Genomic DNA, 12,377 nt, shown 5'->3' on the forward strand with positions numbered 1-12,377 from the left:
AGCCAGATAGTAGAAAATAGGCAGACCTGACCCTAGGACCCCTAGACTGCCCTCCTGTTCTATTCTGTGTCCTAGATATTGATGCTCTCCAAGCTTCAGTTTCAAGCTCCATCTAGTTTGCATGACTTCATGGGTGTCCATACTCTGCCTCTGGGAATCCACAAGGAAAGAGAGGTGACAGCTTCTGCTCTGGTCCTTCCTTTGTCCTCAAAGCCCCCAAGAACTCCTTCCCCCTCTTCACCCCTGGATTACCCCCTCTCCACCCCCGCTCCCTCTAGCACAGATGGGCCTGGGAGACAGTGACGTGGGCGCCAGGCACCGTGTCTGCTCAAGCGTCGGCTTCCGCTGGCAACCGCCTCCGCAGCCCTGCCTGCTCTGAACATCGGGGACACTGGGGCTGAGAATTAATGGGGGTGGGGGTACTGAAATGGGAGATTATGAGGGTGTTAAGAAAGAAGATCATGTGGAGCTGAGATGAAGGATTAAAAGGGGGACCAGGATAGGGGAGCTCGTGGGAATAAGGAATAAGAATAGAGTAAGGCAAAAGATCATGGGCGAAAGACAGGAGATCCTATGGGGTCAAGAAGGGAGGAAAGTAAAACGGGTCTAAAACATGTGTTACCTTAATGGGAACTCAAAGGGGAAGTAAGATGAAAGATTATAGGAAGAACTTTAATGGGTATCATGGGGGTTGCTGAGAAGGGGCTGCTCATGAGGGAATGCGAATGAGGGAAACATACAGAGGATAAAAAGGGGACTCAGAAACGGAATTATGGAGGTGCTAAAATTGTGGAGAACTACCAGGTTACAAAGGAAAGAGAAGAGTACTATGCACATCTACCGGGGCCTATTTTGAGATTCAGTTAGGTCACATCAGGTCAACTGCGGGTCACGGTAAGGTAAAGCTAAATCAGGTCAGGGCTATGTAAGTTCACGGTTCAATGGAAGACAGGTAAGAAGGAATGACCTTTTGACCCTGGTCCAAGGACTACACCTCCCAGGGTGCACTATTCTCTCCCCTACTCTCCTAAATGAAGAAAGGAAAGAATGCTCAGAGTCACCGCCAACTGGTGGGCGCAGTTTTCCTTTAAGGCTGCCTTTGACGTTGCAGGGGTTCCAGAAGGTTCTCCCGAGATTCGAGCAGCGGCCAGTACGTCCCACCTTCTCAAACCGGAGATTGGACTAAAATAGCTGTCCCCCGACTCGGGTCTAAGCCCCACAGACCAACCAATGAAATCAAAGGGCGCGAAGAGTTGCCGCCCTCTGTCCCTTTCACCAATGACATGACCAGATGGCGAAGAGGTGTGGTTGATTGATTTCAGAGTGCACCAATCAGACTCATACCAATCACTGCCCGGAATGTGTGCGCGTGTGGCCGGGTGACAGGGGCGGAGGAAGGGACGGCTACCACAGAGCGACTCGTTGAAATCTGTCCAATTACAACAGAGGCTGAGCTGAGTGACGGGCAGACGGCGCAATGGGCAGTACGGAGGCGGAGCTGTGGGGGCGGGTTCCCGGGCCGGCTGTCTGCCGCCGGCGGGCGGGCGACTCCTGTCCCTAGTGGAGGCGGCGGAGCCAGAGCCGGGGGAGGGGGCAGCGGCTGTCTGACGGACCGCGGCGGCGCCCGCAGCTCCTCACCGGTGAGGGCGCCGAGCCAGGACTCGAGGGTCCCGGGGGTGGGGATGGGGGCGTCGCGAAGCCAGGGGTCCTAATGGGGGGAGCGGGGATCGGGACACTGAGGGCCCATCGACTCTTCCGCCGCGGGGGTGTGGGGACTCGGAGTCTACAAGGTGCTCGATGTCCGCGACCCTCCTAAGAGGGGGCAGCCAGCTTCTGAGCCAGGGGAGGGTCGGGCCGGGTCGCACCGGGTTCTGCGGAGGCGTTTCTGAGCCAGCCCAGTCAGCCAGCGCCGGTGACATCACCGACCACCCTCCTCCGCCGGAGCCCCCTCCCCTCTCCTCCCCTCCTCGCCTCGCCGCGCCTTTTGTCCCAGCCGAGCTCTGTCCCGCCCCACCCCGCCCATCTGCGAGGGAGGAGACTCCCCGTCAGTGACTTCATTGAGTAGATTCTTGGGGATCGGGGTCTGCTCCTCCCCAGGAGAGACGAGAAGAATACACTGCCTCTAAGGCCCTCACAGACAGGCACACCTGTCGCAGGTACACACGCTGCCACTCACAAGCACACGCTCTTCGCACTGCCAGCCTTTCTGTCACACTGCCATACAGCCATTCCCAATCAGCCAGACCTCGCTGCACCTGAGAGCAGGTGATCGCTGGACCCTACCCCTTCACTCTGCACACCTGGGGATCAGGTCCAGCTCCCGCTGCACCGGACAAGGCTTGCTGGGCAAGTGCCCGAGACCCTGAGGAGGTGGCTTCCAGAGCTTCAGCTTTCCAAGCGGGCTCCGGTGGAGCGATCTGAGGTGAGGGGCTGGGCTGGGCATGTTTAAGCGCACAGTGCTCTCCTGCCCATCCCCAGCAGCACCCCCACTACAGGCCCGAGGAGCTTTCCGGAGCTTCCCACACTTCTGGGGAGAAGACTTCTTAGCCAGCTTGATGTTTAAAATTCAGCTGGAGCCCTTAAAACTTCGAGCGTGGACGCTGAATGGGTTTGTAAAGTTTCGGTAAGTCCCTCTGGAGAAGGGCACTCATACCCATACCAAGTCAAATTCTTCATGTCATATCCCCCCTCCATTGCCTATCTGCTTCCTCCATCTCATCTCATCCCCAATTACATATAAGAATCCCCCTCTGTCCCACCCTTACATTTGAATGAACTGCACCCCTTATCATTCATCTCCTATACCAAACCATTCAGGCATCCATCTTCCACAAATACCTCCTCTAGTATTTCAACTCTTTACATCCCATTGGCAACACATTTGCCACCTAAGACATTTCCACTTGTCATCCTTCATCGCCCTCCCTCAGTACTTCATTTCTGTATCAACCATTCCCCTTTCCTGGACCAGTCCCCCTTGCTATTTCTCATTTTTCATTCCTGCCTCTACAGTAACATCCTCCTCATTCTCTCCATCCAAGGCAGTGCCACGCCATGGGGTTCCTTTGTCATTCCAACATGTGGCTCATGGGTATGGAAGGGAGGGGAGGAGGGAGGAAAGAAAAAAGGCAGTTCCTGAAAGAGCTTGCCCTATGTCTGTGGAGGCAAGAGAATTATAGGTCTAGAACAGCAAGCAGGTGGTTGCCGGGGAGGAAACTGGCCGTATGAAGAGGTAATGCAGGGACAGCGAGGGGAGGGTGAGAGCAGCGCCAAGCCGTTCCACTCACCCTCAGCCTCAAACCTGCTATAGTTCTCTGGGGGCATGCTCTTGGTGTGATAGGGTTCCTTCCCAGTTTCAGGGGAAAGAAAGTTTGGGCTGAGGCAGAGATGGTGGCAGACCACCCCCAGCTCCCTCTCAGACGGCTTTTACTGCTGCTTCCGAAAATGGCTGCCCTCCCCCAGATGCTCTTTCTTCTCTGCCTCCCCCAGCTGCAGCCTCCCCCCACCAGGCATGACATGCTGGTAGGGAGAAGGGGGAGTACCTGCCTTAATGGAGCCTTCTCTTCATCAGAGTGAGATGACTCCCAGAACCATGAGTCAACCCAGCCACCTGTAAGAGGCCCTGTGGGGGCAGGAGTTAGGGCTGTTGTCCTTGTCTACCTGAGGCCTTGAGGCCTCCCCTTACCCATTATAACCCTTACTCCTGCCAGGAAACCTTGTATACCTCTCTGAAGCAGTCAGAGACAGAAAAGCAGGCCTCAGCTGTGGCTGCCAGCCCAGGACATTGCTAGAAAGACTCTGGGCTTTGGCAGGGGTTGGCCAAGACTTGGGTTGGAGAATGGCTTCTGGCCATTCCCCCAAATAGCTCTAGCTACAGGAAAATGCCCTTCCTTCATATCCACCACAGAGACATTGATAGAGGGAGATTAGAGTGAAAGAATTAGAGTCCTGTGTTTCTCCCTCATTTAAATAACAAATGCCCTTGCACTCAGCCTGCAAGGGACTATCAAAGGAGTGTGGACCTGGCACTGGGCCAGATCCTAAACCAGGGGGCAGGTGAGAGAGAAGAACTGGTAGAAAAGGTATTGAGGAAATGTTGGTTAGTGCCTAACTGTCTCCTAAAAACTAAGGTTAAAAAGACCCTACCCTAGGATGCTTTTGTTCACTAACACTGATGCTTAGGTGGCACAGACATGTCTTCAAACAGTTTTGTGTGTAGACACTGGGAAATGAGTAAAGCAAACTGTTGCCCTGGTTAGGAGAAGGGCAGTGTCACCCCCCTGCTAATGAGGGAGTTAGAAACAGCAGTTTCCAAGGCTGTTAGTCATCCTCTGATCTGAATCACACGTGAGGCTTAGCATAGTTTGGGGAATGGGCGTAGGAAGACCTGGGGTCTCCAATGGCAGAGAGGAATTCAGGCACCCACACCTGACTCAGCCTGGCTGGCCAAGGCATCTGGCTGAAGACCCAGGCCCATCCCCAGTCCTGGGCCACTGCCCCAGCTGCCCTTAGCCTGGGCACCATGCCTGAGGCATGGCGTAGGAGACCATGATGCTCAGGTGACCTCACCCAGTACACTGATCTTGGCCAGCTCCTGCGCATGGGTCTGTCAGTCCATGGTACCACCTCACTCACCTGGGCTTGTGGGGGTCCTCAGTCTGTTCCAAGGACCTAGGCCTTAGAATAGCCCCAAGACTTGGGCCACAGCCCCCAGCTTCCTGTTGGGAAAACCCAGGAGCTAAGGAAAGAATCACAGAATCCTAGAATGTCAGAGCTGGAAGAGATCTTCTAGTCCAAACCTTTCATCGTACTGATGGAGAGACAGAGGCCCACAGAACAGGCATGACCTGCTGAAAGTTACACAGTGAGTCATTTAGGAACTTCAAGATCATCAGGAATAGGACCGGGGTAGAAGGAAACAGTCGCATCAAGGATCAGCCCTGGTTTCTTTCAGAAACAAGGAGACCAGTGCCGGTCCAGTGGCTGTGATGGGAAAGGATTACTACAAGATTCTTGGGATCCCGTCTGGAGCCAACGAGGATGAGATCAAGAAAGCCTATCGGAAGATGGCCTTGAAGTACCATCCAGATAAGAACAAAGAACCCAATGCTGAGGAGAAGTTTAAGGAGATTGCAGAGGCCTATGATGTGCTGAGTGACCCTAAGAAACGGGGCCTGTATGACCAGTATGGGGAGGAAGGTAAGAGGGCAGTGCCCCAGCCGATACTGGATGTCTGTCCTTGTTGGGGGTCCTGGGTGACCTAGTTCTCAAAGCAGGGAACTGGAGACTGATAAGAGGGTGAGAGGCACAAGTGTTCCCAGCACTGACATCCAGAGGGAAGAGGAGACCACCCACGCCCCTGTCCCAGCTCCCCGTCCACTCCCTGCCTTTCTCTGCCCCTCTCCCTCCTCAAGTTCAGGCCTTAGAGAAGCTACAGCCAGAGCCCTTCCCCGCCCTTCTTTCCCTCCCAGCCTTATTAGTCCTGCCTGAAGTCCCTGCTGCTTCATTGGCTAATGGAGAAGGTTAGGAAAGGGAGTGTGTGGCTCTCTGAGGACAGAGCATTTACAATCATCAGCATAAAAGTTTGGCCCTTAAGTAGCCGGGAAATTAACCACTGGAGCTCTGAGCTAGAGATGGTTGTCCCCTTCCCTGCCCCATTCCGGCCCACTTCAGGCCAGCAGAACAGAGTTAGAGTTTCGACTCTCTGAGGAAGTGGCAGGGATCCAAGAGTGGAACGGGAACTGCTGCTGGCAACTTGCCCCCTCCCTGGGGTAGCTGGTGGCCACGCACAGGGTGGCAGGAAAGGTCCAAATAAAGCCTCTGAGAGGGCGGCTCCTCCCAGCACATCCCACGGGCATGATGTAGCTGCTAATTCTGGGCCTGCCCCTCAGGGCCGCCTGCCACCCGCCAGCCACAAGCACCTGTCAGGCTATATTAAGAGACATTGTCACAGCTGAGGACTCTCCTTTCCGGGAGGAACTGCCCTTCCTCCCCAGCGGGATCCACCTTTCTTCCACTTTCTCCTCCTCAGTCTCCCCGTTCTAGTCTCCAAATGGGCTAATGATATGCACTGTACCTGACACAGAGTAGGTACTCAAAAGAATGTTCTTTCCCTCTCCCCAGCCCTTGCTTTGTGTTGCATGACCCAATCCTCTGTACACCCTAGTCCTCCCAACCCTCTTTTCTTATTCTCCATGCCAAAGTTCCTTTGATTATTCCCTCCTCACCTATTAGACTTGCCAATTCCCAGATTCACCAGGCAGTTGCTGGAATCCTCAGTATTCTTTCAGCTAAGAAATGTTTCTCTCTGGGGTAGGGAGATAGGAGGGGTAGTGGTGGGGAAGAAGAAAGCAGTGCAGACACCATGCCACCATGTGACCTGTCTAGGAATTGCATTCATTCCTCTGCTTGGCCTTATCATGATTAGGAAAAAGGTAGGAGCTGGGTTATTTAGTCGCCAAATCATGTCCAAGTTTTTTGTGACCCCATGGATTATAGCCAGCCAGGCTCCTCTGTCCACTGGACTCGGCAGGCAAGAATACTGGAGTGGGTTGCCATTTCCTTCTCCAGGGCATCTTCCCAACCCAGGGATTGAACTCCTGCATTGCAGGCAGATTCTTTACCATTGAATCACCAGAGAAGCTAATAGACTTCTTTCTGCAAGAACAAACCTAAGCGAAGGGCAAAGCTTGGGCCCTAGGTCCAGACACTGGTTCTAACACAAATCTACACCCCAGGAGGGTTCCTGGGGATACAGAACAACCTTAAGGAGACATCCAGGGCCTGGGAAGAGAGAAGCAGCCTTGGAAATGCAGATTATATTTCTGTTTGCCCTGCCCCCTCCCCGGTAGCCAGCCAGAACAGTTGTGAATATAGACTCTGTGTGCACCCTGGCTGGGGACAAGTTGTTCCCAGCTTGAAAGGGAGGTAGTAATGGTACAGCAGGAATCCTTGCAGAGAAATTACCCCCTCCTGTCATCATCAGACCAATTTCTCTCACTGAGCTCTGCCAAGCCTCTTGAGTTCACCTGACAATCAGACCCCCAGTAGAAGGAAAGAACAGACTTTGAGTCTTAGGAAGGATGAAGAGGCAGCTATTACAAGTCACTGAATTGCTTGCCTCTTGGCCTCTTCAATGAAACCCAAATCTCCTCTTGTGGACGCAGGAAATAAGAGGCTAATTCAGGCTCAGGCTTCCACAGCCAATAAATATCTAGATAAAGGCCCCCAAAGAGAAGAGTCCCTTCTCTTAGCCTGGGCCCCAGCCCCGAGTCTATCTATATACCCTAGATCATTTCTCAGTGTTAACCTCCTTCTTCACTCCTCCCCACACATGCCCCTCCCCCCACTACTCCCATCACCATCACTACCATGCCCCATGAAGACTGCCTCCAGGAATCTGAGCCCCTGAGATAGAACCTGCCTCCAGAGAGAGTCACTGGGGTCGCCACTGCAATGTTCCAGCTCATTCATGCATTTTGGTTGCTCTGACATAAGGTGTGGGGAGGAAGCTTGGTGTTGTGCACTCCAGGGTGTTGCACAGTCTACACTTGTCCCTTGTGTGAATGGTACCCCTTGGAGCTGTACAACACTATGAGCCCTGAGTGTGGGAACGAAGCATTTTAAAACTTTTTGTAGAGAAATAAGTCTTCTCCAGGCTAATGATCTTTCCTACTTTTGAGGGCCCTCCTGATTTCCCATTTGGGTGGGAGTCAGAGAAAGAGGAAACTGTGCTTGAAGTAGGTTGAGAGGGGACTTCCTCCTTGATGATACCCCTACCTTATTTGGGACAAGTCACTTACTAGCCCCCTGGATGGTCAAATTCTTTGTGACTGCCTCTTGCCCTATCTTTGGAGATAAGTAAATCTGGGAGCCAGGTATGACTTGTAATATGACCTCAGGCCAGCCATTCAAGGCTTAGTGAGACATCTTTGGGTCACAGGTAGATGGAAGAGATTACAGCGCTGGAGGCTGCATCCTACAAGTCCTCTAGTCTTAGCTTTTCAGCCTCTTTGATCCTCAAGATGTGCCTTATTATTATTAAGCATATAAAAAAGTAGAAATTAATCTTGCCAGAGATTTTTCTTACTCTATTAGGCCAGCCCTCTCTGTGGGAGTTAAAGATTGCTTCTTTCTCTAGGCTGATGAACTGGGAGCTAGAGAGCAAGGGGAGGACACTGGGGTGGGGCGGAGACCAGCCTCACTGCCCCTAACTTCTTCTCCCTCTAGGCCTGAAGACTGGCGGCGGTTCCTCAGGTGGCTCCAGCGGCTCCTTTCACTACACCTTCCATGGAGACCCCCACGCCACCTTTGCCTCCTTCTTTGGAGGCTCCAACCCCTTCGATATCTTCTTTGCCAGCAGTCGCTCAGCTCGCCCCTTCAGTGGCTTTGACCCAGACGACATGGATGTGGATGAAGATGATGACCCGTTTGGCGCCTTTGGTCGCTTTGGCTTCAATGGGCTGAGCAGGGGTCCAAGGCGAGCCCCAGAACCACTATACCCTCGGCGCAAGGTTCAGGACCCACCTGTGGTGCATGAGTTGAGGGTGTCCCTGGAGGAAATCTACCATGGCTCCACCAAACGCATGAAGATCACAAGGCGGCGCCTTAACCCTGATGGGCGAACTGTGCGCACCGAGGACAAGATCCTGCATATTGTCATCAAACGTGGTTGGAAGGAAGGCACCAAGATCACCTTCCCCAAAGAGGGTGATGCCACACCTGACAACATCCCTGCCGACATCGTCTTTGTGCTCAAAGACAAGCCCCATGCACACTTCCGCCGAGATGGTACCAACGTGCTCTACAGTGCCCTGATCAGCCTCAAGGAGGTGGGGCCTGGATCAGATCATGTTTTTACTGGGCAGGGGGTGGGAGTGATGGAGATTTTTTTCTTCCCCACTTTTACTTTTCTTCCTTTCCAATCACTCTACCCTACATTTTCCTCATTCTCTGTCTAATTTTCCCTAGGCGCTGTGTGGCTGCACCGTGAACATTCCCACCATTGATGGCCGAGTGATCCCTTTGCCCTGCAATGATGTCATCAAGCCAGGCACCGTGAAGAGACTCCGTGGGGAGGGCCTTCCCTTCCCCAAGGTGCCCACCCAGCGGGGAGATCTCATTGTCGAGTTCAAAGTTCGGTTCCCAGATAGATTAACACCACAGACACGGCAGATCCTTAAGCAACACCTACCTTGTTCCTAGGCTCTGCCCTAGTCAACCCAGAGTCTACCACAGCAATACCCCCCACACTCACCCCATCCATTGTGCACCCAGCTTGATGTCCACTGGACACTGGCAACATTTTCTAAAGTGCAAAAAAAGAAAAAGAAAAAAAAAAAAAAAGCCACTGGTTTTCAGGGGAAATGTTCCTATCCCTGACCCCTTTCAAAGCTGGGCTGCCCTGGGGGAGTGGGAGGGAGGTGGGGAGAGCTAGCCCAGGCCAGGGGTCAATTTTCATGTCACAACCTTTGAATCCAGTTCCCACTCCAGTGGCTGAAGAATGACCTGAGTGCTACTTGAAGATACAGAGATTCCTTGTCCACGCCTGTAAATAGCATGTCCTCCTTCCCCTCTCAGCTTTGCTAATACCTCTCCTTTCCCTTCCCTTCAGCTTCCTCCTATTGAGGGAGGAAGAGGATAAAATGGACACGCTTTCCCACCCCAGTCCCACCCTCAAGTCCACAGTGTCCAAGGTTATCACACACATATTCATGCACACAAAACACATACCTAGAGCTGTGTGTGCCTCTCCAGGGTTGAGATAGGAAGGGAAGGTCCGTAACCCATGAACCGGGCCATTGAGCACGAGACACTTTTCATTTGGGGCAGGGAAGTGAATGGGACCCTCAGCAGCCTTCTTGACAGCTACCCTGCCCAGACCCTGCAGAGCTGGAAGTTCTGTCCTCCCTGCCGCTCCCAGGAATGTGCAAGGTAGAGGAAGGGGAGGGGGCCTGCTGTATTAAGGCTAAGAGGTGGAGGGCACAGTCTGTCTTCCAACCTTCATCAGGAAGCAAAAGGGCTTTGGGGTCAGGTGGCAGCTATTCCCCACCAAGAGATTCAGGGTCACAGGTTTCTCCCCACACCTCTGAACTCAGGGCCTAGCCACCCCTAAACTTCCAAATCCCATTTTTGTGATATATGAAGCTACTTATTTCTTACCCTTCATGGAGGCTGCGTGGGGAATTTCTAGCCCTTTGATGCCTGTGTGACCCCACCCCACTCCCACAATTGTATAAAGGTCAAATAGTGAAGGAGCTAGGGTAAGACTGCTTCAGCCAGGTTCTGGGATGGGGTTTTTAGGTTTTCTCACTTTGACAAGCCCTTGAATGTTTTTATAGTAGTTTTTTTGTATTTTTTTGTAATGACAGTATTATGAAAAAAATAAAGTATTTTAAAAATATGGCATCTGAGCAAGAACAATAAAGCTCTGATGGGGGTGGATGTTCACTGTCAGCCTCCCTCCTGAGCCTTGCTCACCTCTGTGAAGCCCAAGTAGGCCCTCAATATAAGGTAAAGCTGACTCCTTCCTTCCTTCCTCTAAGCCCAGATTTCCCAAATTTCCAAAACGTGGACCCAAAATTCAGCAAAGACAGAAGATATCACTCAGCTATGAGAAGAAACAAAGATTTGAAAAGAATAAATATCCTGCATTATAAGAAATAGAGACTATCCTCCACAAAGGATTATGCTAGCCAGAGAACAAGGATCAGGCCTACAATGACCATGCCCTCCTGAACATCAGTATCCCAATGCCATGAAGACAACTCTGTCTTCACCTGAGCCTGGGCTCCATACAGAGGCTGACAAAGTGTAGGCTTTTAATAGGGACCTTCCTGCCCTTGCTTTTTATCCTGGGACAACACCTATGAGAAAACTTCATTCTTTTATTCAAGGTACTTTTGGTGACGACTATTCCTTCCAGTGCAGAAACTGAGGGACTTCTGTTTACAAAATGTCTGCTAATATCCCATCCTGGGCAGGAGATCCTTAATCCTGCATCCCCTACGCAGTGCTTTCCTATTCAGGTCTCCTAGGGTTGTCCCTGTCTTCACCCAGGGCTAAATTCTTATTCTAGCTCTTTCCTGAGGCCTGAAGCATTGGGATCTAGGTCTCCTGAGACAGATTGCTCTCTCCCACCTCCCTGTGGACATGGAGGATCTGGGAGCTCAGAAACTATCATGTCCCCACTGAGTACACTCTGGGGATAGACTATGACACCTTAGAGGCCGGGCTATCTGAGGTCAGGGGCACTTAAATGAGAAAGCCCTGAAGCTGGCCTTGCAGCTCTGCCTACACCCTGAGCTTTGCCATTCTTGGAAGTTACATGAGGGATTTGTGGTCATTCTTAGATCATCACTATTTTGACCTATAAACACTGAGGACTGTGAAAGCCTATGATCATTCCTTCTGAGATTTGTCTGTTAGTTGCCCTGAGGCCACATCAGTGCCAGAGACTCAGATCCTACAGGTGGACCCACTAGTGTTAAACATGGAACTCTTTCAAAGGTGGGTGTTTTAGTTAGTTCCAAATATTATTTATAGGAAATTCTCTAAGAAAAATAGAAACTGAAATGTAAGGCTGGGTATCCAGGCCATACTGAAAAAAGTTAAATCCTACAAATTTTCAATCTGCTTCTGTAGCAGGTATTATTTCAGTTGGAGTGAGAGACTGTGTCTTATACTGGGTCAGAAAGGTTACTCCAAAGGCCCTAGTCTGGGGTAGAGAAGAAGGTTGTAAGAATGGGAGCAAGGATTGAAGGCGGGCCTTACATAGGGGGCTGGAAATAAAACAGGGTTCAGGACTGGGGAACCAGTGGGGAATATTTAGCCTGCATTTAAACTAGAGGGGGATAGAGGAGTGGGCACTAGAAATTTCATTGAATAAAAAAGGGGACCCCAAGGGGGAGCAACCACCAGAAACCAGGACAGCAGCTACAAGGGATTCACTGTGCAGAGAGGGGAAACCCTAGAAAAGCTGGCTCCATTTATGCTGCAAAAGGTCCCCCAAGTTTGAGGATGTAAAGGAGCCGCTAAAGACTGCACAGTTGATTAGGTTTGTCATCAGTGTTCCATAGGGGTTGGGAGTGGGTGTCCTGTGTCTCAGCAGGTGACTCTAAAGTAGTCCCAGAAGGGGACTTCTCTGGTGGTACAGTGGATAGGAACCTGTCTGCCAATGCCAGGGACATGGGTTTGATCCATGGTCCAGGAAGATTCCACATGCCACAGAGCAACTAACCCTGTGTGCCACAATTATTGAGCCTGTGCGCTGGGGCCCAGGAGCCGCAGTTACTGAGACCACGTGCCACAACTACTGAAGACCCCATTCTGCAATTACTGAAGCTGACACACCCTAGAGCCCTCATGCCACAACTACT

The 12,377-nt window shown here is 51.8% G+C and overlaps 1 protein-coding gene across 2 annotated transcripts; it reads left to right on the forward strand.

Annotated features, from left to right (window-relative positions):
- Positions 1-1,522: 1,522 nt before the first annotated feature.
- On the forward strand, positions 1,523-10,402 carry DNAJB5 (DnaJ heat shock protein family (Hsp40) member B5). 2 transcript variants are annotated; one of them, XM_061132402.1, is made up of 4 exons: positions 1,523-1,640; positions 4,955-5,199; positions 8,230-8,831; positions 8,971-10,402. In XM_061132402.1, the coding sequence occupies exons 2-4, from the start codon at positions 4,989-4,991 to the stop codon at positions 9,202-9,204; spliced, it is 1,047 nt and encodes a 348-aa protein (XP_060988385.1). In that variant the 5' UTR covers positions 1,523-1,640; positions 4,955-4,988; the 3' UTR covers positions 9,205-10,402. The 2 variants fall into 2 exon arrangements, with proteins under 2 accessions (XP_060988385.1, XP_060988386.1); XM_061132403.1 differs by lacking the exon at positions 1,523-1,640 and adding an exon at positions 2,442-2,623.
- Positions 10,403-12,377: the final 1,975 nt, after the last annotated feature.

The sequence above is a fragment of the Dama dama genome, chromosome 29, assembly GCF_033118175.1.
Source record: "Dama dama isolate Ldn47 chromosome 29, ASM3311817v1, whole genome shotgun sequence".
Classification (NCBI taxonomy): domain Eukaryota; kingdom Metazoa; phylum Chordata; class Mammalia; order Artiodactyla; family Cervidae; genus Dama; species Dama dama.